Genomic DNA, 23,669 nt, shown 5'->3' with positions numbered 1-23,669 from the left:
TCTCTCTCACACTCTCTCTCATCCTTTCACTCTCTCTCTCTCATCTCATACTCTCTCTCTCTCTGCCACCTCCTACTCTCTCTCACACTCTTTCCCATCCTTTCACTCTGTCTCTCCCATCTTGTACTCTCTCTTTGCCACCCCCTACTCTCTCTCACACTCTCACACTCTCTCCCATCCCCTACTCTCTCTCTTTGATAGACACACACACACACACACACACACACACACACACATACACACTCCCATCCCCCCTCTCTCTTCTCTCCCATTCCCTACTCTCTAGATTTTTCACATGCACTCCTATCCCCCTCTCTCTATCTCCCTCTCCCTACTCTCTCACACTCCCTCCCATCCCCTACTCTCTCTCTCACACTCTCTCCCATCCTTACTCTCACTCTCTCTCTCTCCCCCATCCCATTCTCTCTCTCGACCACCTCCTACTCTCTCTCACACTCTCTCCCATCCCCTACTCTCTCTTACACACACTCCCATTTGCCCCTCTCTCCCATCCGCTACTCTCTCTCTCTCTCTTGGGCTACTCTCTCTCTCCCCTCTCCCATCCCTTACTCTCTAGATCGCTCACACGCACTCCCATCCCTCTCTCCTCCTCTCCCACTCCCTCTCCCACCACCTACTATCTCTCTCTCTCTCTCTCAAGTTCTCTCTCTGCCTCTCTACTCTCTCTCTCTCTCTCTCCCATCCCCTACTCTTACTCTCTCTCTCTCTCCAATCCCCAACTCTCTCTCACACTCTCTCCCATCCCCTACTCTCTCTCACACTCTCTCTCATCCTTTCACTCTGTCTCTCTCATCTCATACTCTCTCTCTGCCACCTCCTACTCTCTCTCACACTCTTTCCCATCCTTTCACTCTATCTCTCCCATCTCGTACTCTCTCTTTGCCACCCCCTACTCTTTCTCACGCTCTCACACTCTCTCCTATCCCCTACTCTCTCTCTTTCACAGACACACACACACACACACACACACACACACACACACACACACTCTCCCATCCCCCCTCTCTCTTCTCTCCCATCCCCTACTCTCTAGATTTGTCACATGCACTCCCATCCCTCTCTCTCCTCCTCTCCCACTCCCTCTCCTAGGTCACCTACTATCTCTCTCTCTCCCTCTCTACTCTCTCTCTCCCATCCCCTACTCTTACTCTCTCTCTCTCCCATTCCCAACTCTCTCTCACACTCTCTCTCATCCCCTACTCTCTCTCACACTCTCTCCCATCCTTTCACTCTGTCTCACCCATTTCGTACTCTCTCTCTATCGCCCCCTACTCTCTCTCTCACTCTCTCCCATCCTTTCACTCTATCTCTCCCATCCTTTCACTCTGTCTCTCCCATCTCGTACTCTCTCTGCCACCCCCTACTCTCTCTCACACTCTCACACTCTCTCCCATCCCCTACTCTCTCTCTCTTTCACAGAAACACACACTCTTATCCCCCCACTCTCTTCTCTCCCATCCCCTACTCTCTACATCTGTCACGCACACTCCCATCCCCCCTATCTCTCTCCCTCTCCCTCTCCTACCGCCTACTAGATCTCTCTCTCTCAAGTTCTCTCTCTCCCTCTCTACTCTCTCTCTCCCATCCCATCCCTTACTCTCACTCTCTCTCTCTCTCTCCCATCCCCTACTCTCTCTCACACTCCCATCCCCTAATCTCACTCTCTCTCTCCCATCCCATACGAGCTCTCTCTGCCACCACCTACTCTCTCTCACACTCTCACACTCTCTCCCATCCCCTACTTTGTCTCTCTTACACACATTCCCATTCCCCCTCTCTCTTTCTCCCTCTCCCACTCCCTCTTCCACTGCCTACTTTCTCTCCCCCATCCCCTACTCTCTCTCTTCCCTCTCCCATCCCCTACTCTCTCTCTTTCATAGACACACACTCCCATCCCCCCTCTCTCTCTCCTCTCCCATCCCCTACTCTCTAGATTTGTCACACACACTCCCATCCCCCCCCTCTCTCCCTCTCCTACTCCCTCTTGCACCACCTACTATCTCTCTCTCTCTCTCTCAAGTACTCTCTTGCCCTCTTTACTTTCTCTCTCCCATCCCCTACTCTCACTCTCTCTCTTCCATCCCCTACTCTCTCTCACACTCTCTCCCATCCCCTACTCTCTCTCTCTCTCTCTCTCACCCCCATCCTGTACAAGCTCTCTCTACCACCCCCTACTCTCTCTCAAACTCTCACACTCTCTCCCATCTCCTACTCTATCTCTCTTATACACATTCCCATTCCCCCCCCCCTCTCTCTCTCTCTCTCACACTCCCTCTCCCATTACCTACTCTCTCCCATCCCCAACTCTATCTCTCTTACACACTTCCATTCCCCCTCTCTCTCTCCCTCCCACTCCCTCTCCCATCGCCTACTATCTCTCTCTCTCTCTCTCTCTCTCTCTCTCTCTCTCTCTCTCTCTCTCTCTCTCTCTCTCCCTCTCTCTCCCATCCCCTACTCTCACTCTCTCTCTTTGCCACCCCTACTCTCTCTCACACTCTCACACTCTCTCCCATCCCCTACTTTCTCTCTTACACACACTTCCATCCCCCCTCTCTCTCCCTCTCCCACTCCCTCTGCCATTGCCTAATCTGTTTCTCTTCCATCCACCCTCTCTCTCCCTCTCTCACTCCCTCTGCCATTGCCTATTCTCTTTCTATCCCATCCCCTACTCTCTCTATCTCTCTCTCCCCTCTCTCATTCCCTACTCTCTCTCTTTCACACACACCCATCCCCCCTCTCTCCTCTCCCATCCTCTACTTTTTCTCTCACTCGCTCTCCCTCTCCCACTGCCTACTCTCTCTCTCTCTCTCTCTCTCTCTCTCTCTCTCTCTCTCTCTCTCTCTCACTCTCTCCCTCTCTACTCTCTCTCTTTCTCTCTTACACACATTTCCATCCCCCCTCTCTCTCTCCCTCTCCCTCTCCCTCTCCCATCGCCTACTCTCTCTTCCATCCCCTACTCTCTCTCAAGCTACTCTATCTTCCCCCTCTCCCATTCCCTACTCTCTCTCTTTCACACACATGCACTCCCATCCTCCTCTCTCTCGCTCTTCCTCTCCCACTCCGTCTCCAACCACCTACTCTCTCTCTCTCCCCCATCCCCTACTCTCAATCTCTCTCTCCCAACTTGTACTCTCTCTCACACTTCCTCTCTCTCCCATCCCCTACTTTTAATCTCTCTCCCCCATCTCGTACTCTCTCTTTGCCACCTCTACTCTCTCTCTCACACTTCCTCTCTCTTGCATCTTGTACTCTCTTTGCCACCCCTACTCTCTCACATTTCCTCTATCTCCCATCCTATACTCTCTCTGCCACCCCTACTCTTTCTCACTTCCTCTCTCCCCTCTCCCATCCCCTACTTTCTCTCTATCTCTCTCACACACACAAATAGCCATTCCCTCACCCCACCCCCCTAGCTCTTTCTTGGTTTTGGTTTGCAATTTAGGTCTCTATAGCGCGTGTGCACTACCTCGAATTCAATAGCATTTTAATAGCGCGTGCGCACTATAGGGCGCACACACTATTCAAAGATTTGCATTAAAACCAAGCCTAAGGCTTGGTTTTGCCTTGGAGATCCAACCCAAAAGTTTGGAGTTTATAAACAGGTCTGAGACGTGTTTTCTAGCAAACATACAAAAAATGATTGATTTTTCTTGTGTGCTCCCCTTCAAGATTCCTCGTAGTTGGGTATCAATAAGATCAGGTTACATAACATTCTAGGTCGCTGTGTTAGCTATCTAACCATATAATTTATTTTTAATTTGAACTATTTTAAGTCTTTCATCTATAATTTCTTTTGAATGTATGTTCATTTTTTGTCAAAAACCACCATGTACTAATTGGGCTGTAGATTTTAGCTCATTCATCAAATTTTGTAACAACTTAGTTTTTTAGAAACTAGACTCCATTCTACACACTTTGAAAAAAAGAAGTTTTGACTTTAGATTAGTTTTCAATCATTTCTAGGGGGAGCACACAGATATTTCATGTTTTTGGGATGGGTCTAATTAAAAAATTCATTAAAAAAAAAATACACATTATAAAATTACCCGAAAAATCTGGGATAAACTACATAGTGTTAGGTAACTTTTGACTGGAGCGATTAAAGAATTTCAAAAAAAAAGTTAAAATTTTAGGGGGGCCACACTTTGTACTATGTTATGTTTTTTTGGAATAAATAGTACCACTTTCTGTGGCCCCCTTTTTTGAGGACCTAAAACTAAACCATTTTGAAAAAAAATTAGTAGTTTAGAAACTAGATTCAAAGGACTACGACTTTTGTTTTTGTCATATCATAAAATTTTGAGCGTAACTATCTTCAAATTCTTGTTGAAGTCCAGAATTTGCTGATTTCAGGAAAAAGATGTCCACTTATACCCCCCTTTTGGCACCACAACTTTGTGCACTTACCCCACTATGCACACACCAATGTTATTATCCATCTATTGATGATCATAATTATATAGTGTCTTCCTTTTTAAGAATATTTGAATTGGTTTTTGAAATGAACCTTCTATTTTTTTCAAGTTGTCTTGTTTCTGTGAGGGTGCTTCTTGCTCCTCTTAGTGTTGCCTTGTTAGTTTAAAGGCAGACAAGTGAATCCAAATAAGACCCTTGAATGCGTGTGCTCTAATGAATGATTTTGGAAGTACTATATACCAAATAAAGTGATCCTAAGTAGGAATGAAGTCCTTGTACTATTTCAATCTAGTTTACACTCATTGTGCATCTTAACTTAGGATTTTGGTTGTTTTATTCGTTAATGCCTAAGGTAGTCCATTAGTGTTTGTTCATTGATGTCTCCACCTAGAAATTGATGTATGCCAGTATTTGGATTGATGCATTTTAGAAATGATGAGACCTTTTTAGTATATTGAAGTCTATGCTTATGGTTTAGCATGTGTTCAGTTCATTATTTATGCTTGCCCTTCAATTTGTAAACTTGTCCATTAGTGATTGATCTATTCCTTTGGTGTTTGCACCTACATTGTTTTTAGAGATATGAAATTTGATTTATTGATGATCAAATGGTTCTCATAACTATGCTTGTATCTTTTTGCCAATTTTGATCAACTATTTTTCTCTTGAGGTGAAGGAATATCTGTACCTTGGTATTTTGTACCTTTCTATTGATATCCATAATGTTGTAAGATGTAAATAATAATAAAATTACAAGATTAGTACATTGTAGAGGAAAAATCAAGAAATAGGAAAACCTCTTTGAGATTAGGTGGCATACAGAAGATCAATGTTTTAGATGGATTTTTATCTTCTAATAAGTATAAATGTGAAGCATATGCTTCAAACAATTATGAGATAACACTACCAAATTTGTAATCAGATCTCCTATTGCTATACATTTGCACTCAATTTCAGTGGTTTTGGTGTTGTTATATGGTGATCACCCTTAGACAATTATGTTTTTCTGCATATTAGATGTTAGTTTCTCATTGTACAAGTTAGGTTAGACCATTCCATGAGAGTTAAACAATAATAATTCATGGAATGATCAATTCCATTGTGATTTGAGCAAAGTGATATTAAGAAAATGCAAAACCCTCACACTTAATCAACATAAAGAAAAATCTAATGTCTAGGTCCTCTTCTAGGACTACTCGTAATGCCTACCCCTAGTTGTCTTTTCATATTGTATTGTTGAATTCTTTTAGGCCTATTTGATGGTTATGTTTTATGATTATTGGTACTTGGTTACTAGATTTGATTAAATGTTATTTCATAATCTTTTGATTTATGTGATGAGTTACTTAGTTATTTCATGTGTTTAGAATTATTTTAATGATGATACATGTATGTTCATATAGTGATTTTAGTTATCTCATGATGATATATAGATGGATTATTTATATGTAGTTCTATGGTTGCTTACCCCATACTTGAATGTGTATGGTGTACTTGTCTATTTGACATTTTTGATGCGGTTGAGGGAGGGAGTCATAGTCACCTGCTAGTCAGGATCTACACAATGCACCACTCCCTGCCATTGCTTGTTTAGCTTAGATTAAATGCATATGTACATGTGTGGATTTTATGCAAATTGTAGGTACTAGGTATTGACTTTCCTGAATTGCCAGGATGAGTGTATCCTATCACAACTACTCAATGATAAAAGATGGGAGATAATTCTTGAGTCCAAACCCTAACCTAAGCCAATTGTCGTAGAAAGTATGACAAGTATCTGAGTTGTCTACCCTTCCAAATTTGTCAAGTGATATAAATTCATGATTTTGACCCTTGAGTTGGATCTAGTATTTTGTACTTTATAATGAGTGTTCGTATTTAGTCTTGTAGGTCTATGATGACTTTCTGTTATAATAAAAGATAAATTAATGATTTAATTTAATGGAAATTTTATAAAGAAAATTATATATTTAATTATATTTAATTAATTGAGAAATTAATTAAATAAAAGAATTAAATTTAAAGATATATAGTTAAAGTTCTAAATTTGATGTAATCATATTTATTTAATTTAATAATAACATATTTCAGAGTTTCATTTTTATAATAGATTCTAAATATTACTATTATTTAAATTAATAAATATTATATTAAAAATGTCTCGAGAATTAATTAAAGAAAGAAGAAATTAATTTAATAAAGATATTTTAATTAAATTGCAAAAAAGTTGCACATGAAAATTAAAATATAATAAAGTAATTAAGAAAAGTGTTTTGATGCCCTAATTTGTGGGACTATAAAGGTTTGGAGGTGCTGATTTTTGGGAAGAGGGTTTTTGAAAGAAAAGGAAAATTCTTCTGTATTTTGTGCATTCATCATTTTAGCATCATATCTAGGTAGGATCTTGTGGGTTTGTGCAGTAGTTGCTCATTCTTTGATTTCTTTGTCTCCTCTGTGTTTGTCGTGGATTATATTTTTAGAGTTTTAAATTGGGTTGAAACCCTTGTTGCAAATTTTGTTGCTCTTTGTTTTTAAATCATTTGTATTTGAATCGAAAATATAGAAACCCTTATTTTGTAATTTTATAGAATTGTATTTTAATCAGGGAGGGTTTGGAAAATAAATCATGATTTGGGTTGTAAAATTTGATTGGTTATCTGTATTTCTCCCATTACATATGTATTAGAAAATTATTTTTAAAAAATGGTAATAAAAATTACCACAATAAAATATTTACTATGATAATTCTTATAAAATATTTACTATGATAATTCTTATCACATATTACATATTGAAAAAATATGAAATTGCATTTTATGGGGGGAAAGCGTTTTATGTTTTTATTTTAAAGATAACATATATATATATATACCCCCCTTTCTCATTCCCCACTATAGCACTTTACTGTTGTACCACACAATAGTACATAGGGTGGCTGGTAGGCCTAAAACGCTATTTGCATTTGTTATTATTTTATTTTTATTATTATTCAGTATTTAAAGTAATTTAAAAAATACTAGTTTATTTTAATTATTATTAAATTAAGGCAAGAGCCTACAACACAATAGTAAAATTGTTAGCCTCTTATCTAGGAAGTCTTGGGTTCGAATCTACTCAAAAATAATAATTAAAAATAATTAATAAAAACACATAATAACAATTAATCTTGACTTTGGCCTCTTACTAATAAAAATAAAAATAATTATGATTAAACTAATTCAATTTTTTAATTTAGGTAATATTATATTAGTATTAATTATATTTATTAATAGTTATAGTTTTTATATTAATAATTAAAATTAATTGTTTAATTTTGTTAAGATGAATTTAAGATTATTATGTTAGTTATTAAATTGTAAGTTTCTGGATAATGAATTTTAGTTTTCATTATCAATCAGGTATATTTGGATTATTTATTTTTTAAATCTACTAGTGACTTAATTAAATAATTATTTATATATTAAGGGGAAATTTGTCAACCTTGGTAAGTTTAAGATTTGAAACAAAAATGTGAACCCTAATTGAAATCAAAAACTCTATAAACTATAATACTTGGAAACAAAAACTGAAACCCAATTCTATATATCAAATCTTTGTGACCTTATCAAACTATCGTGTCTTGAAAATGAAAATGAAAACTTGAGAACTAATAGTGAAGATTACACTTTTGTGTTTTCAAAACCTAATGAGTTATGAAAGTTGCATTATTTTGTGCCTTATATGATGTGTGGTTTACTGTTGTGGGTTTCAGGTTTGACTTAATACTTTGACCAAATCAAAATTTTTACCAAAGGCTTGGGGTTTGTTTTATGATGATGTTATGTATACGATCTTTTATACCTGACCATGATGATGTGTCACATGTTTCTATGATGAGTTATGATCAGTGCTTGTTTGTGCTTTCTAGTTGCTTGTATAGAACTAAGGCTATAATTGTGATTTTCTTTCTATAACCTTTGAGTTTTTGATCGGTTATCTTCTAGTGCTTTCTAGCCACTTGTATCAAACTGAGGTGATTATTGGGATTTGTCTTGTGGTGCTTTTCAGTTGCTTGTATAGGATTGAGGTGAATGTTATGATTTGTCTTTAGGTGCTTTCTAATTGTTAGTAAAGGATTGAGGTGAATATTGTGTTTTATCTATAGGTGTTTTCCAGTTGCTTGTAAAGGGCTGAGGTGAAAACTATGATTCTATGACTTGTATTTTTATTATCCTAGGGTAGGTAATCTATGTGTGTGTTGGGAAGTGGCTTGCAATGGAGGTAAAAGCCCTAAGTAGCTACCTGGGTAACTCATTGTAAGTTGTTTTAATAAGTGATCTAACATTTCATTAAGTAAGAGTAAAATGAATTAATAAGAGTCATTATTTTTTCTTGTCCATGCCTCAATTGTTAGTACAGGCTAGGATGGGAGTAGAGAGGATGCTTGGTTGTGACTTTGCTTCGTTAGCATGCCTTGTCTGTACAAAAGGATACTGATACCACATAGAGACACTAGGGGGTCAGAGTCCAGAAAGGCTACCAGGGTAACCTTAGAGTTGGCTCATGAGATGGAACTTGCCCACTTACATAGTAGATTTCCTACGTGTCTTTGTTGCATCTTGGATTAGATGATACTTGTGTCTTCGTACCTTTGAGATAGTTTTCTTTCAGGTGTTTCCTTCAGCTAGATGTTGGTTGTGTTTTGATATCCATATGGGACTTGAGTTTATCTCCTCAGTGCGGTGGGACTGGGCCATTTAGGTTCCATGAGGTTGGGTGGTAGTGCATTTTCTTATACCATTGATATTCGACTGTTTGATGTCATTATTGGATGTACTTGTGCAATTGTACCTTTTTATCTAATCTTGTATTTCTGTTGGATGGTTATATTATGTTGTATTGTACTTGTTTATCAAATATCTTATGAGATGTTGTATTTTAATCCTTGATATATGTTCTTTGAATTTTTCATACTTCTAACTTGTACAATAGATGATCATGCATTCTAGTTATGCCAAGTGACATCTTACGTAATTGTATTATTATTTAAATGGATTCGTGCTTATGATTGTTCTATGATGCATATTTTTGTTATATATTGGACTTAGTATTAATTAAACTTAAATGTGATTCAATGTCATGGGACCCTTAAGAGATGTAATCTATTTTTTATGGTTGTTATGCATGTGAGTTAATGCTTTCGCTATATATTATATGTTATTGTTATTATCTTTCAAAAAAAACTATTTGACAAACTTAGTGAGACTTTAGGTTAATTTCTTTTGGGTTCCCTGGTGGAGCATTACACTACTCATGATGCCTTGCTGCTACAAATCATTCTTGATGATAGATGTTTGCCTCTTTTGTTGTATCTTCATCCTCTGATGGACAGTCCCCTATTATGTAATAGGACATTGAATGCTTCCCACTATGATATAGTTGGAATCCTAAACAACTCCTGGTTTATGATTGCTTTCAAATATGATTGTATGTGTTGATATGATTGTAATGTTTGAAATGTTCTTGAAATGAACATTTTACAATTTTGGACATGACTGTTTGATTGTATTTGATATGAAATATTATATACTTCATGGATGTTACAAACATGACTCAAGTAACTTAAGAACATCATTCCCATGTTGGTCTACCACATTTGACTAGTTTGACCATATTTGACTAATTTGACCACATTTGACTAGTTTGACCAATCACATTCAACTTGTTTAACTAACTTCGATTAGTTTGACCACATACAACTAATTTGACCACATTTGACTAGTGACCAACCACATTCCTATGTTGATCTACCACATTTGGTTAGTTTGACCAGCCACATTCCTATGTTAGTCTGCCACATTCATCTAGTTTGATCTAAATGAACTGAAAACACATATGAATGACCTGGTTACGTAAAAAAAATCAATTTTATCATTTTTAAGGTGAATGCTAGTCTAAATCTAAGATACTATGTTACCGCTTCCAAAAAAACAAAAACAACCACCAAAAAAAGGGAAAAACAAGGGGCGCAAGTGCCAAAGTTCTTGCCTTTATTAATGTGGTGGATTGTGGGGTAGGAGTTGAGTGGAGTTTGTGAAGTTGTACATTTAATGATAAAATTTATAGTTTGTAAAATTTGACATTAAACTAAATAAATTAAAACTTTGATAATTTATTATAAATGAAAAATAGAAAATTTTATGTCATTTTGAGAAATATTTAAATAATAAATATGTCTTTTGACTTAAATCATATAAATCTAAGATCAACAAATCAAAGAAACAACATTATAATAATTTTGGCTTATAAAAATGATGTAATAGTATTGGTATGATTAATTTACTGATGACTAAATTATAGATCATTATTCAATTTTGAGTTGTCTCATATGTAAAAAATCAAGTCTTGTAATTATTACTTTAATAGTGCCAGAATATTGAACATTTAATAATAACAATGCCATTTCAATAATAATTATACTTACTAAAAGCCTCAAAGCTTGATATATGTTTTTCAAGTTTAAGTAGCAATGATATCTAAATTTCATATAATATATGTTTTAAAATTATAAAATAATATTAAAATCAAAATATATAAGTATTTTTAAAAAATGACTTTATTATTCAAATTCCTCATAATTTATATACTTTTAAATTTATAAATAATAAATTAAATACTATAGCGCAATGATTTTTTTTTTAAAAATAATTTATTCATATAAGTATTTGCTAAAACAAATTATAATTGACTATTAGTATATTTATTATTATTTTATTAATATCAATGTTAAAATATGTAAAATAATACGTTATGTCTTTGTATAAGTTGGTATGGCCTTGGAAGATTTTGTATGTGGTTTTGGGCCAGTTTCTTTTGGTTGTTGTAGATTAGGTTTAAGTTAGTTGGTTTCAATGGTTTTGTTTTCTGAAATGATTCGTAATGGGTACTACTTCCCCTTTATGAGAGTTCAAGCAAATTAGTTATTTGGATCAAGATTGATCTTTGCATTCTTGGGGTTCTGATGGAATATGGTACTGATTTTTAATGTAGGTTTTTCCTTTGTTCTGTTATCATATGGTCATCATTTAAAAGGCATTGATGAGCAGTTTTTAGTAGTTGAACATATCTAGAGTTGTTTTTGGGATCTTCTATTCAATTTTTTATATATAGCAGTATGGCTTTGTTAGAATGGTATTTCCGGTGATTTACCCTATTAATTATTGCTTGCTGCCAATTTCTTTATGTTTTATGCATTTTTAGCAAGCTAGGTGTAAATGAAGTTGTTTAATATTTTATATGTGCTCATATTATTTCAAGATGGAGTTTTAGTGGTTTAGCTAAGTTAAGGATATCTTACTTAATTATCTAGTTGGCATTTTCCTTCGATTCTCTTAGGATTAATGAAGGACTTCTATCATTTTAGTTTATTACATTTGGATTTCATTAATATTATTTAATTGAATTATTTAGCATGGAATTATAATCATTCTGAAACCCATGGTTGGATGGCCTATGCTTTCATGTTCTTTATGTTTACTAACCTCTTTGAGTGATAAGTCTGATGGATGGAAGTTGTTAGCAAGGAAGAATCGTCAGCTAGTAGATGGTTTTTGACTCTTGATCAGGCATTATATGGTAGAGGTTATGAAATATATTGAGACGATGTAATAATCAAGGGTATGCCTCTGTATTGATTGTAATAAAAAAAATTTAATGAGTTCACTGGGGTATGCCCCTTTTAAAAATGTAATAATATATGACATTTGTCCTAGGCTAGACTAGAGGTTTTCTTCTCCGTTCTTTCCTACCAGTGCCTGTTTGAACAGAGTAAAACTATTGTAATTTATTCTTTTAATTAATAAAAATTATCATGGCCTTGGCCATTTACCGATAAAAAAAAAGTAAAATAATAAATTAATTATTTTGAAAACTAAATTTAGTCTTTACAGTTCCAACCAAAAAATGATCTTCAACATTCATATTTTAATTAAAATATATTTAAAAACTATAATAGTACAGAGTTATCCAAAATTGGTATGGAACATTAAATATTTTTTAATTCTCTGGTATGGATTGTAATAATGATTCTGACAGATGCAATGTGTCAAAGCTGCTGCTAATAAAGAAAATGCAGATTTAATGAGAAAGAAAGGATATGGAGAGAGAGCTAAACAAGAGAATGATATATTATTATAAGGACAAATAAAGGTAGAATGATAGAGAGAGTTAAAGGGAATTTAAAAAATATTAATAAATATTTTTTTTTAAAAGAAATATATAAATACCAATAGAAATTATATTATATGAATGAAGTAGTCATTTCTACCCATTCAATTATAAGTTGAAATATTTAATTAAAAAAAGAAAAATTGTTGATGACTTAATTCAAACTACCAAAATATTTAATTAGCTTGAGAGATAGTATTAGTTTTACAATTTGTAAAATGGTATTTAAAAAATTAGAGTAAGGTTGGAAAATAGTGGCTAGTAAAATATAGAGTAAACCTAAAGAAATAACATTTTACAAATTACAATAATAAACATCAATTTAAAACTAATAATAAATATATTTAAAATAAGAAATATAAAATATTTAACTCTATATTTGAACTTGTAAGAAAAATATATAATGATAATTAATATTGATTAGACATTCATTTGTGAGTGGAAGATAAAAATGATTGTTTTTAAAAAAAGTTAATCCACTTGTCACAAAAGTGGCAAAAATAAAGTTGTAATTAATGTATTCATTAATACATGAAAAAATGTGTATTTTTGTTGGAGAAAATTGAATTTTTTCATTGTCAAAAATAAAATGGTTCAATAGAATGAATGAAAAATGTGATTTATAAAATAATAAAAATTTAGAAAAAATATAAACATTTGAAATTTCTTTTGATATTTTAAATCTTATGAATTGATTGATAGCTAAATTGAAAAATTGAATTAAATGAAAACAATAGTACCCTTTGCCAAACTTTAAAAACAACCCAAAGAAAAGAAAAAGCAAAAACAAAAGCTAGCTTCAAAGATAAATTCTCTATGAACCTCTTTCCTTTCAAATTTGAAAGATTACGACCTTAATTTTGTTATTACCATAACTATAACTACTTCCAACGTGTATGACGAGTACAGGTTCTGACGTGGCAGTGTTGCTAAAAATACTTCCAACGTGTTTGAAGAGTCCAGGTTATGACGCGCTTAAAGGCAAAGAGAAAATTGTTGATTGCAGAGACAGCCACCTAAATCTTGAGGATAAAGCAAAACAACTTTCTTATTTTAATTTTTACAGTCATTTGGAAAAGGAAGTGAAAACCAATCGCATCGTTAAGCTGAAGATTTCGTCACTGCCACGGATAGGCTACGGATCGAATCCAGTTAATCATACTTCCAACATCAATTATAGTAGTCTAAAGTTAGCAGTCTACACGTACACGCCATATAATTTTTTTTTTGTTAAACCTCTGTTTTCAAATCGTTTAATGATTGCAACCGTGTGTGGTAGCTCAATGCTAGTTAAATCTATGATACTTTATTTGAATTTACGAGACGGGCAGAGAATTTGTTTTCGTTCAAATCGTTTAATGATTGCAACCGTGTGTGGTCATTTGGAGAGGTTTCGAGAAATTTAGGGGAGTTCCACGCATTCTGTTAAGGGTTGTTGTAGAGGAATTAAAATGGAAAATTCTCTAGGAAATAAGGGGAAGTGTTGATATATTAGGGATTGAACTTTGGATATGGCTGTTGAAGAGAGGAAGGATCTAGAAGATTTGTTGCTGCGCTGTATTGAATCTCGCAGCAAAGGGAATTGCTCCACTTCGCGTAAACCTGCGGAATTTGATTGGTATTTCGCACTTTCTTGTTGTAATTAGCTAGTTCTCAATAATTTTTATTCGTTATATTGGGATGTATCTTTTTTTCTTTTGGGAAATCAAAATTGCCAACTTAATTGGTTTGAATCTGATTTGATATCTTTTTGTCGACTTTGTTGAAATGAATTTATCTTATATGATAATATTTCTTCCAGTCAATATGAATCTTTCCTAATTGCCAGATAATTTGGTTTTGTTTAGAATCGTATTGATTTTGTGGACGATTTTGCAATTTTCGATGCATCTTCCGACTGTAAAATTAACTTAGAACAATGATCCAGCCTTCCCCGGGTGCATATTTATGCTAAACTACCCTTTCCATTGCATTAGCGTATATCCTATATATACCCAACATTGGTTGGATAGTTAGCCCCGTTTGAGTACGCTAGTATCCTTGACCCCGTACTTTATTCCCTGGCTTCAAAGCAATCAGAACTAGAATCTTTCTTTCACGTCTTTTAAACTTGATTCAATATTTCATATAGTTTGGGGCTTTCTATTGGACGCCGCACGTGAATCCAAGATAGGTTGTACAATTAGAATTCTTTAAGTGCTTGTGTCAGAGTAGTACTCCTGATGGCTGACCTTCTGGGTCCTCATGTGCTTGACCCTTAGTGTTTATGAGATCGAGGGAGATGGTTTTTTGTGGAGCACTAGTTACCAAACACGGGCCATTAAAGATTGACTGAAAACTGTGTAACTGGATGCCAATAAATTACTGTTAACTGTACAATGCAGGAGTACCACTGAGGAAGCAAATGCAGTAGCAAGTTAAGTGAGTTTAATTGTGGGAAGTTCCGTAGTTGTGTGTTTGAACCAAGATAGTATTTGGATAGGTGATTTCCTTAGAAGTTTTGGTGCCTCACACGTGTGAGTATCACCTAGATGCAATGAGTGTAAAGTGGATCATTCATGCTCATGAATTATGGGGGAAAATCTATAGCTAAGAATGCTTGAGCCAAGATAGTATTAGGATGAGTGATCCCCAAAAAGTCTTACATGCACTCTTGTGATAATTACCTAGATGCAGTGCATTCTAGGTGGATTATTCGTGCTCAAGGTGGGTGGTTTCTTGGGGGAGACTCCATAGTTAAATGTTCTAGAGCTAGGGTAGCATTAGGATAAGTGATCTCTTGAGAGGTCTCAATGCTTCACCCTTGCCAGCATCACCTAGATGCAAATCATGCTAAGTGGATCACTCATTCTCATGAGAGGTGGTTTCTTGTGGTAAACTCTATAGTTAAGTGCACAAGACTCAAGGCAGCATTAAGACGAGTGATCTTGTAAGAGTTCTCATTGCTTCACCATTTGAGCATTAGTTAGATGCAATGAATGTTAAGAGAGTAATTCATGCTCATAAAAGGTGGCTTCTTGTGAGATGCTACTTCTGTAATCCCGACATCAATGAGTGCTAAATGGGCTATTCATGCTCATGAAAGATGGCATAATGTGAACTACCACATCTAAAATAATTGTCCATGAAGATTCACACTTGATAACATAATTGAATGCCAATAACTGTCATATGATTTGATACACTAAGGAAACACTACTTATATAAAACTGAATGGGTTAAGGAGCTCTAATAAATGGTTCATTTGGTGCAACACTCATTGAATATTTTGCAAATGGAGTAGCAATCCAATTGGGTTTGATTGTGCGGGAAACTCCATGGTGAACCCTTATGTTGATTATGAAGTCAGAGACTTTTGAGTGGAATAAATGGTAGTGCCTGTTAAGATTAGAACCAAAAAAGCATAGATGCAATATGCAAAAACTTATAAAAAACACAGTATCAAAGTAACACATAAATTTATCCTGGGAAAACCCTCCTTATGTAAGGGAAAAACCCAGCCACACTCAAAGTAGATCCTTTATGGAATAACCAATATATTCAATACAAAGCGTCACGAGCTAATTTAGAAGAATGACTTCTTCACCGAGGTTGTTATCACATTACAAACACTAGTAGCATGTTCGTATAACTTTTGGACATGTACAATATATGACCTATACTTGTATGAAACATAAATATCATATGTAAACCACTCGTACGATAATTACACAGAGGCACATGCTAATTAAATACATCAGCCAATCTATCTTTGTCCTTCAAACAAAATAGGCACATGTTAATCCCCTCAATCACATCTCAATCGCCCTGCCTTACAAAAAACAAAATCACACGTGGCCATACGGCTAAGCTTGAATTGGAGACAAAGATAAGTGAAAGATGTATCACCTGATGAGCTGTAGACAACTCAACAGCAGTGATGATTCAACTCTTGTCTAGATTGAATGAATACACAATGATCAACATCGAGAGGCCCCAATACATGCTCCTCTAACACAGTTACTAGCCTCCACAAAAGGACTGTCCAAGTCAAAAGTAGACTAAAAGACAAAACTGTAGCATGAGAATGAATTGGCGACAGTTACACAATACAATTTTGTATTTCAACAATATTGAATAACTACATTGTGACTATAAACATCGATGCTTTGGTAAGACAAGAAAGGGTACACTACAAATCTTGTAGAGAGTTGAAGATCACTCAACATGAGCATTCCAACAAGCACAAAATTTCAAAATCTTCTTGACTGATGATGCATGCACTTCATACTTCATAAACATGGGTGGTGATGGTTATGAATAGGTGTTGCTCATTTCCAATAGCCACACCATAAACACAATAACATATATGAGGTGGCAACAATGGCATAGCTGCATCATCTTCATAAACACAATTAGGCATAAGCAAGTGCGACAGTTATGCAAAAAGTTGAAAGATGGAACCAAAACCATCATCGTGTCTTGTAATGTCCCCATTTTAGCCAGCTACAGAGTTTGAGAGATTAACCTATTATTGTGATCCTAATAGGCTAATTATTGTGGATAGAGGGTCTTCTTAGGCAGAGGCTTGGATATTGGAGGGTCTTGTCTTTTTCACAATTCAGTATGTTCTAGTTTGGTCTTCATTTGACTCAGATTTGACTTTGTTTGGGTGATGATTGTTAGGGACCCTTTCTATTTTTGGAAAGTGCATTTGGTCACATGGGGAAATAATAGGTGTGAATCTTGTTTCAGACGACATATGTAAAGGATAAGTATTTTGGGAGTTATTATTTTTGTGGCCAAATTATTATTAAATAATTAAATGACTTATTTTAAAGTTATAATTTAAGTTTATAGTTTCACTTAAGTTGAGCGTTGAATCATCATTGGAAGCGGCCATTTATTTAATTAGTTATAAGCCTAAGTCAAGTGTTAAACATTAAAAGTGCAAGGAAATGTTATATTTAAAAGTTGAAGCCTCTTAAGTGAAAAACATTTTCATGAAGCCATGTGCTAGAAAAATTATTTCTTAAAAAGAATCTAATTGAAGCTTCTAATTGATGGTGTGTGGGTGAAGCCAAGTGGATTATAAAAGGTGGCTTCATGAAGAAAATGAATCATCCGATTATTGATTAGCTTTTGTTGTCTTGTAAAGAATCTTTTGAGGTTGATATTTTTTTTGCCCTTACTGAAGTAAAAGGAGTGGAGTCTGAGTTTCTGATTATCAATCCATTGCTGAGGTAAAGTGGTATTGATTTGCAAATCTGACTTGTAAGTGTCTTCTCTACTGTTTTAGACTATGATTGAGAAGCAGAGTTTTTGCATTATTATGGCTGAGATCGGAGGTAATATTCAATTCGATGCTGTTGTATATTGAATTGAAGTATACATTCAATCTGATTTAGGGTGACTTTTTCCTGTCCCTGCTGTTGTTAAGAAGTCATTAATTGGAGCTGAGAGCTGGTGGCAAATTAATTTGCAATTAAGGAGATTTCATTTGCATTCTGGTGCCTGAGAAATTCTGGACTTAGTCATTAGCATTCTCTGCAGATTAGTGGGCAATTTTCCTACTCTTACCATGTCATCATTACTGTTGCCTATGCTTTGGAGAGGCTGCCATCCCATCCTAGGGAGCGGCTGAACCATTTGAAGCTGCAATTATTTGTTGAAGTGGCTGCATTATATCCCAGGAGGGCTGCAATCAACTACAAGGCCTTTTTTTCATTTTACAGGGACTATGAACCATTTCTAAAGCCCTTTGATTTATTTCTGTGCCTGCAATTCCCAATGTCAGAGCTTACGAATATTAAAAGAGGAAATTCTGGAGGCTGCATTATGTTTGGAATAGTGTAACCTGGGTGCGCGCACTCGGGTCAAAAACCCACCGCACTGGGTGTGCGTACGTCCTTGGTGTGGGTACGTTGTGCACTTGAGTACACCACCATGCAAAAAGTGTCGCCACACCGATTGGAGTGGGATGCGAGGACGCGGATGCTTCCGGGGTGCGGGGGTGCGGGGGTGTGTGCGGGTTGCGGCCGACATGTTGGCTAAAAAGTTTAAAATATTTTTTTTACCATTTGTTTTTTATTGTTTCTTTTAGTGACGAGGACTTCGGTATAGGGGATGATTAGAGAGCACTTGGGATGATTCCATTCTCATTATTGGCAGTTTATCATTTTGTTGATTGTACTCACTTTGATATGGCTATGATACATTATTTCATTTCCATATTTCATGCTACTTGGCTTATTGTCATCATGAGCATCTTTATGATATATGATATTCATATTTGAACAATGAATTTTGAATCTTTCTAATAAATTGATAGTCAATGGTTGACTTACATGGTACTATGTGTGGTTTATATTTTTCATATATCATTATCATTATGTTGGTTAACAGTTTATCTTCCTTTATATTTTGATTTATACCTTGACTCTTGACTTGCCCAATGGCTTATGGAAAACAAAGATGTTAACAACAAAATGGGTCAGTGTAGTAATCTATCAAAGACCCCTTAATTGAAAAGTACAACTCCCTTACGAGTGCAAGATATGCAATGAATTTGTTTATCGGGTTTGGGGGTATGCTCTTAACTAAAGAGCAGAAGAGGCAAAAACCAAGTTGCTCAACACCTTAAACAACCTAGGCAAAGAAGGGGAATTAACTCACAACAAGCAATCTACTCAGACTAACAATGCAAAGAAATGGAAACATGCAAAACTAACTACAACAACAGGAAGAGAGGAAGAGATGATAGAACAAGTAATTCTCGGATTACACAATTAGCTAATGTTTTGACAATACCCGGATCGTCTAACCTTCAGCTACTCCACACATCAGTTTTCGGCTTCCTTATGCAATGAACTAAGCTAAACACATAGACCATGAAAAACAATAAAGAGAACATAAAACATGCATATGTTGAAGAGAGTAAGACATACAATCTATTGAACGAAAGAAATAAAGCCAAGTTCATTCACACTCATTCAACTCTCAACGTTCACATATGATTCCATATACTCAACTTCTAAACTAGATGAACAACAAAACTCAAATGAACTCAGAGTCACACACAGTAGTCCCGGCTACAAGGGTTTGCCCAGAGTAAATTTTGTCGATCTGATTAACTACATTGAAGATTACATTTATAGGCCTTCTCAAAATGGCCAGTTACATTGGATGATTACCTTTTGCAAAGCATCTATGAACATAAGGACGAAAAATAGGACAAGCTTGAATCATTGCCCGTTATAGAGATTAGCAAAATGCCAAGAATGGCTAAAATTATAAAAGAGAAGAAGGAGAATGATAGATGTCTGGAAAAGCATCATAACATCATGACTTCTTAGAAGTAAGTGACTTAGCTCTATAGGTTTTCATGGCTTTGGTTACTTTATCTAGCTTTTCGACACCTGGAATGAGAATATTGTTAGCTCGAATCATCTAGTAGTCATGCATTTTCGTCAATTCATCAATTCTGGCCAACTTTGATTGGAACTTCTCCATTTCTCTCCTTATGATTGCATTCATTGTTGAGAGTTCCTGGATCTTGGACACTTGGAAATTAAGGGGGTCAATGGCTTCGTCGACAAATGCCAGGAACTTGGACTTCATTCTCTCAATGTCCACGAGCTTGCCATTAGTTGACACAAAGGACTTTGTGTGCAAGACCTTCAAATATTGAAACAACTTTTCAATGATCTTTTGCACCAAGTTGTGCACATCCTTGAGTTCACTTGCAGATCTCATAGAGCTTACTATGACAAATTCCAAGGATTGCTTCCAGTGGAATAGTGACTCTTTACTAGTCTTTAGAATCCCACATTAGTCTTCATGTCTATCACTTCCTGTAGAAGGGCCAATTGCATTGTCAGCTTGTTTGCTGCCTTCTGTATGGTTGTTTGATGATCTAAAGCTGCTTCTCTGAGCTTGTGAGCGTCCAACACTAGGCTTCCCAAGTTCTCAATTAATGGGGGACCTTGCTTCTTGATATGATCCACCCATGTCCGGCCTACTGGCCCAAATTGTCTTTCTTGTTGCAGCTTGAGGAGTAAGTTCTTGTTTTCATGCATTTGGGTTGAATTGACTGGAAGAAGTACTTCCGAGTGCATACTTTATTTACTCCACTAGCTCTCTATTTGAGGCCTTTAATATCTCCTTATCTGCTCTAAGCTCTTCCAACTTATCCTCAATTTTCTCATTAGTTAACTTCCACATATTCACCATGGAGTCGTGAATTGGGATGCCAAGATCCAATGTCCTGATTCGAAATTCGTCATTTGAGAGCTCGTGAAATCTTCCTTCTTTCTAAGGCTCAACAATCTCAACTAGCATGTGGCCAGTTGTCGAATCCATAGCCAATGCAACAATGTTCTTTTGCTTCTTTGTTTTCTTTGATGGCTGAGAGGAGGTGACTTGTGTGATCAAGTCCTTTGATGGGGCTGCATCGTCATATCTCCTCTTCTTCATATCGATTGTCTCTTCGTGCCAACTCTGTAGAGAGCACATTGGTAGCAAATTGTAATGCAGATGGGTCGAAGAGCTTCCTCGAGATCAATGGAGTTGGCTTGCTTTGAGAAACAAGAGGGAAGGCAGCTACTTTGGTTACGGAAAGGGCTAGAGTATCCCCTTGCTGAGATGCTTCCTATTCTTGGCCATCCATGGGGTTAGTATCGCCATCCAAATTGATGACTTGAACAGGGGAAGATGGCTTAGCCACTGATTTTTCTTGTTCCTTTCCCTTGTCCCTATCATCTTCCTTCTCTCCAGTCTTCCTGATGTTCGAAAGAGGGCCGACTCCATAAGTAGGAGTGAGTGGTGCATTCTTTTCTGGAGGTTGGTCTCCTCCTTGGCCAATGGATTGTGATGGCCCTGCAAATGCTGATGTAGTGGCCGTTGTGGTTGTTGCTGCAGCTGACTGGGCGGCTCCCGCTAATACTCCACCCATAGAACCAATACTCCTAGCCCTCTTTTTCCTTGCTTGGGTCTATACCACCCATTTGTCTATTCTCTTGATTATCCCCTACATAAGAACCCTCATTGTGTCAATGACTAGGTCTGTAGGCGGGGTAGACAAAATGGGTGTGCTCTTGATCTTCTCATAAGATGTGGGGTGCATGTAGGCTCCATCATCTGCAAGGTCAAAGACATCAATAAAATCGTTATGCAATTTTATTTCATCAATAGTTAGTCTTGAGAAAAATCTCTCCCGAGTTTGGTACTCATTGAGACACCCAGACTAGAAATCTTCAATATCCGGGACATGCCTATAGGCATATCCCAAATTCAGATGATCCCTTACAAAATTCATTGGATCATATTGAGGCCTGAGCACCTCATAATCTAACAATTTAGTCTTGCCTTCAAAACTCTTTACCAGATTTCGAGCATCTCATCTAGAGGCACATGAATATGGGCCTAACACTGTAGGGAATGGAATCCTGACAATTTTCTTCACATTTGAACATAGGGTGTTCACTTCAAGTATCTGTCAGGATAGTTCAACTAGGACCGCCTTGTCTTCAGGATACCTCGGCAACCTTTTAGGGCATCCGTCATAAGCCCCTATTCATAAATAGGAGAAATTCGAGAATTAGATGAATGAGCATCCAAACTGACTTATGGCCGAAATTGACTCTAGTGAGAATCTCCTTTCCAGGCATACTTGCAATTCTCGACACAACCTCATTGTAAAAGCATCATTGAAAGCTACGTATTCCTCATAGCTCCTTTGCAGTTGTAGATGCAGGTAGAGTTCATAGACTTTGGTGTGCTCATCATAATTTGGGATGCTAGGAAGTCCAGGCCACAAGTGGTGGGTTGCCAAAGCATAGATTAATTAAGAAGACATGTAGAATTGCTTGAATCCTTTGGCCGACTGCAACCACGAGGCGAGCTCATCACAGATGATTTGTGCCCAGTCAATTTTCTTATTCTTCGCACAAATTGCTCGAAGCGGTGCTTGATGAATTCCAAAATCTCCTCTCTTCCTTTTCATCTGAAGAGAAGTGCGAGGATATCCACAATCTCTTGCTTCAGATTTGTGCCAAACAGAGTCTTTGGCATTTTTCTCTTCTTTGAGTGGGAAGTTTGGAACCAGGTCCTCTGCATGCCCTCCCGTCTAAGGGTCTTCTTCTCATTGAACATGGATGCAGAAGATCGAAAAATCAATGTCACGATATTGCTCTTTTACGGGAATTCCAAATGCAGATTGCATCAGCACCTTGTTGATATGAGAATGGACTGATCAAGAAACAAAATTTACTTTGTTTCTGGGTTGTATCTCTCTATGCACTCCTTCACTAATTTAGGTGCATGAATTGCCATTGGAAAGCTGGTTGCCTCTACCAATCCGCTCTCATTCAGTTTCAGAGTGATTGGGTGAATTGTTTGGGAATTTAGCCTCCTATGTAGATCATCCAAACCATAGAACTTGAAGGATGTATCCATAAAATATTTTAACTCACTCTCCAAGCCAATTAATCTATCATAACCAACAACTCTAATTACAGGATGTAGTTCTTGATAAATAGCTGTTAAATTATACTTGAAGAAACCAATTGCATGCAATTCCAATGAAATAGCTTTAGGAAATAGAATGTTGGCAACACATGAACGAAATTAAGTTCGGCCAATGATTGTAACGGCCGGATTTGCCTTTAATTCCATGAGTAACGGCTATTTGAACTTTCCGTTTATTCACACATAAAATATTAAGTTCCCGAAAGCACTCTTACTTAAAGTAAAGTGATATGACTAGAAGTCATTAAACAACACAAATACTTAGCTTTGCGGGAAGTGCCTCATTTTGCTTCAGAATCTAGAATGTAGATAATCTTAACAATATTAACATGTGCGGGAGACAAAGAGAAACACATAGCTTTTCTACAATCCAATTTCCCTTCTATTCGGAATTGCAACACGTGGAGTAATCCTTTGGCTAGCTTGCACACTCTGCTCTTCCACTTTCCGCCTCAGGCTTTTATCATTGCTTTTCCCTTATATTAGGTTCAGATTTCCATCACTAACTTCTCCAGAAGTAT

General features: G+C 36.4%; 1 protein-coding gene across 10 annotated transcripts in view; it reads left to right on the top strand.

The window, feature by feature from the left end:
* The first annotated feature begins 13,605 nt into the window (after positions 1–13,605).
* LOC149546279 (uncharacterized) overlaps positions 13,606–23,669 on the top strand; it is a 133,527-nt gene continuing 123,463 nt past the window's right edge. For 3 of the 10 annotated variants that reach the window (XM_089791125.1, XM_089791122.1, XM_089791129.1), the window contains exon 1: positions 13,807–14,260. In XM_089791125.1, coding sequence (XP_089647251.1) covers positions 14,154–14,260 — 107 coding nt within the window. In that variant the 5' untranslated portion in view covers positions 13,807–14,153. Of the gene's footprint in view, positions 14,261–23,669 lie in introns of all 10 variants that reach the window. The other 7 variants (XM_089791126.1, XM_089791124.1, XM_089791128.1 and 4 more) reach the window with 6 other exon arrangements.

This window comes from Cupressus sempervirens, chromosome 7 (assembly GCF_028749045.1).
Source record: "Cupressus sempervirens isolate cs-2001-9-10 chromosome 7, ASM2874904v1, whole genome shotgun sequence".
Classification (NCBI taxonomy): domain Eukaryota; kingdom Viridiplantae; phylum Streptophyta; class Pinopsida; order Cupressales; family Cupressaceae; genus Cupressus; species Cupressus sempervirens.
The sequence above is the reverse complement of the archived record's forward strand: the minus strand, read 5'-3'. Positions and strand labels throughout refer to the sequence as shown.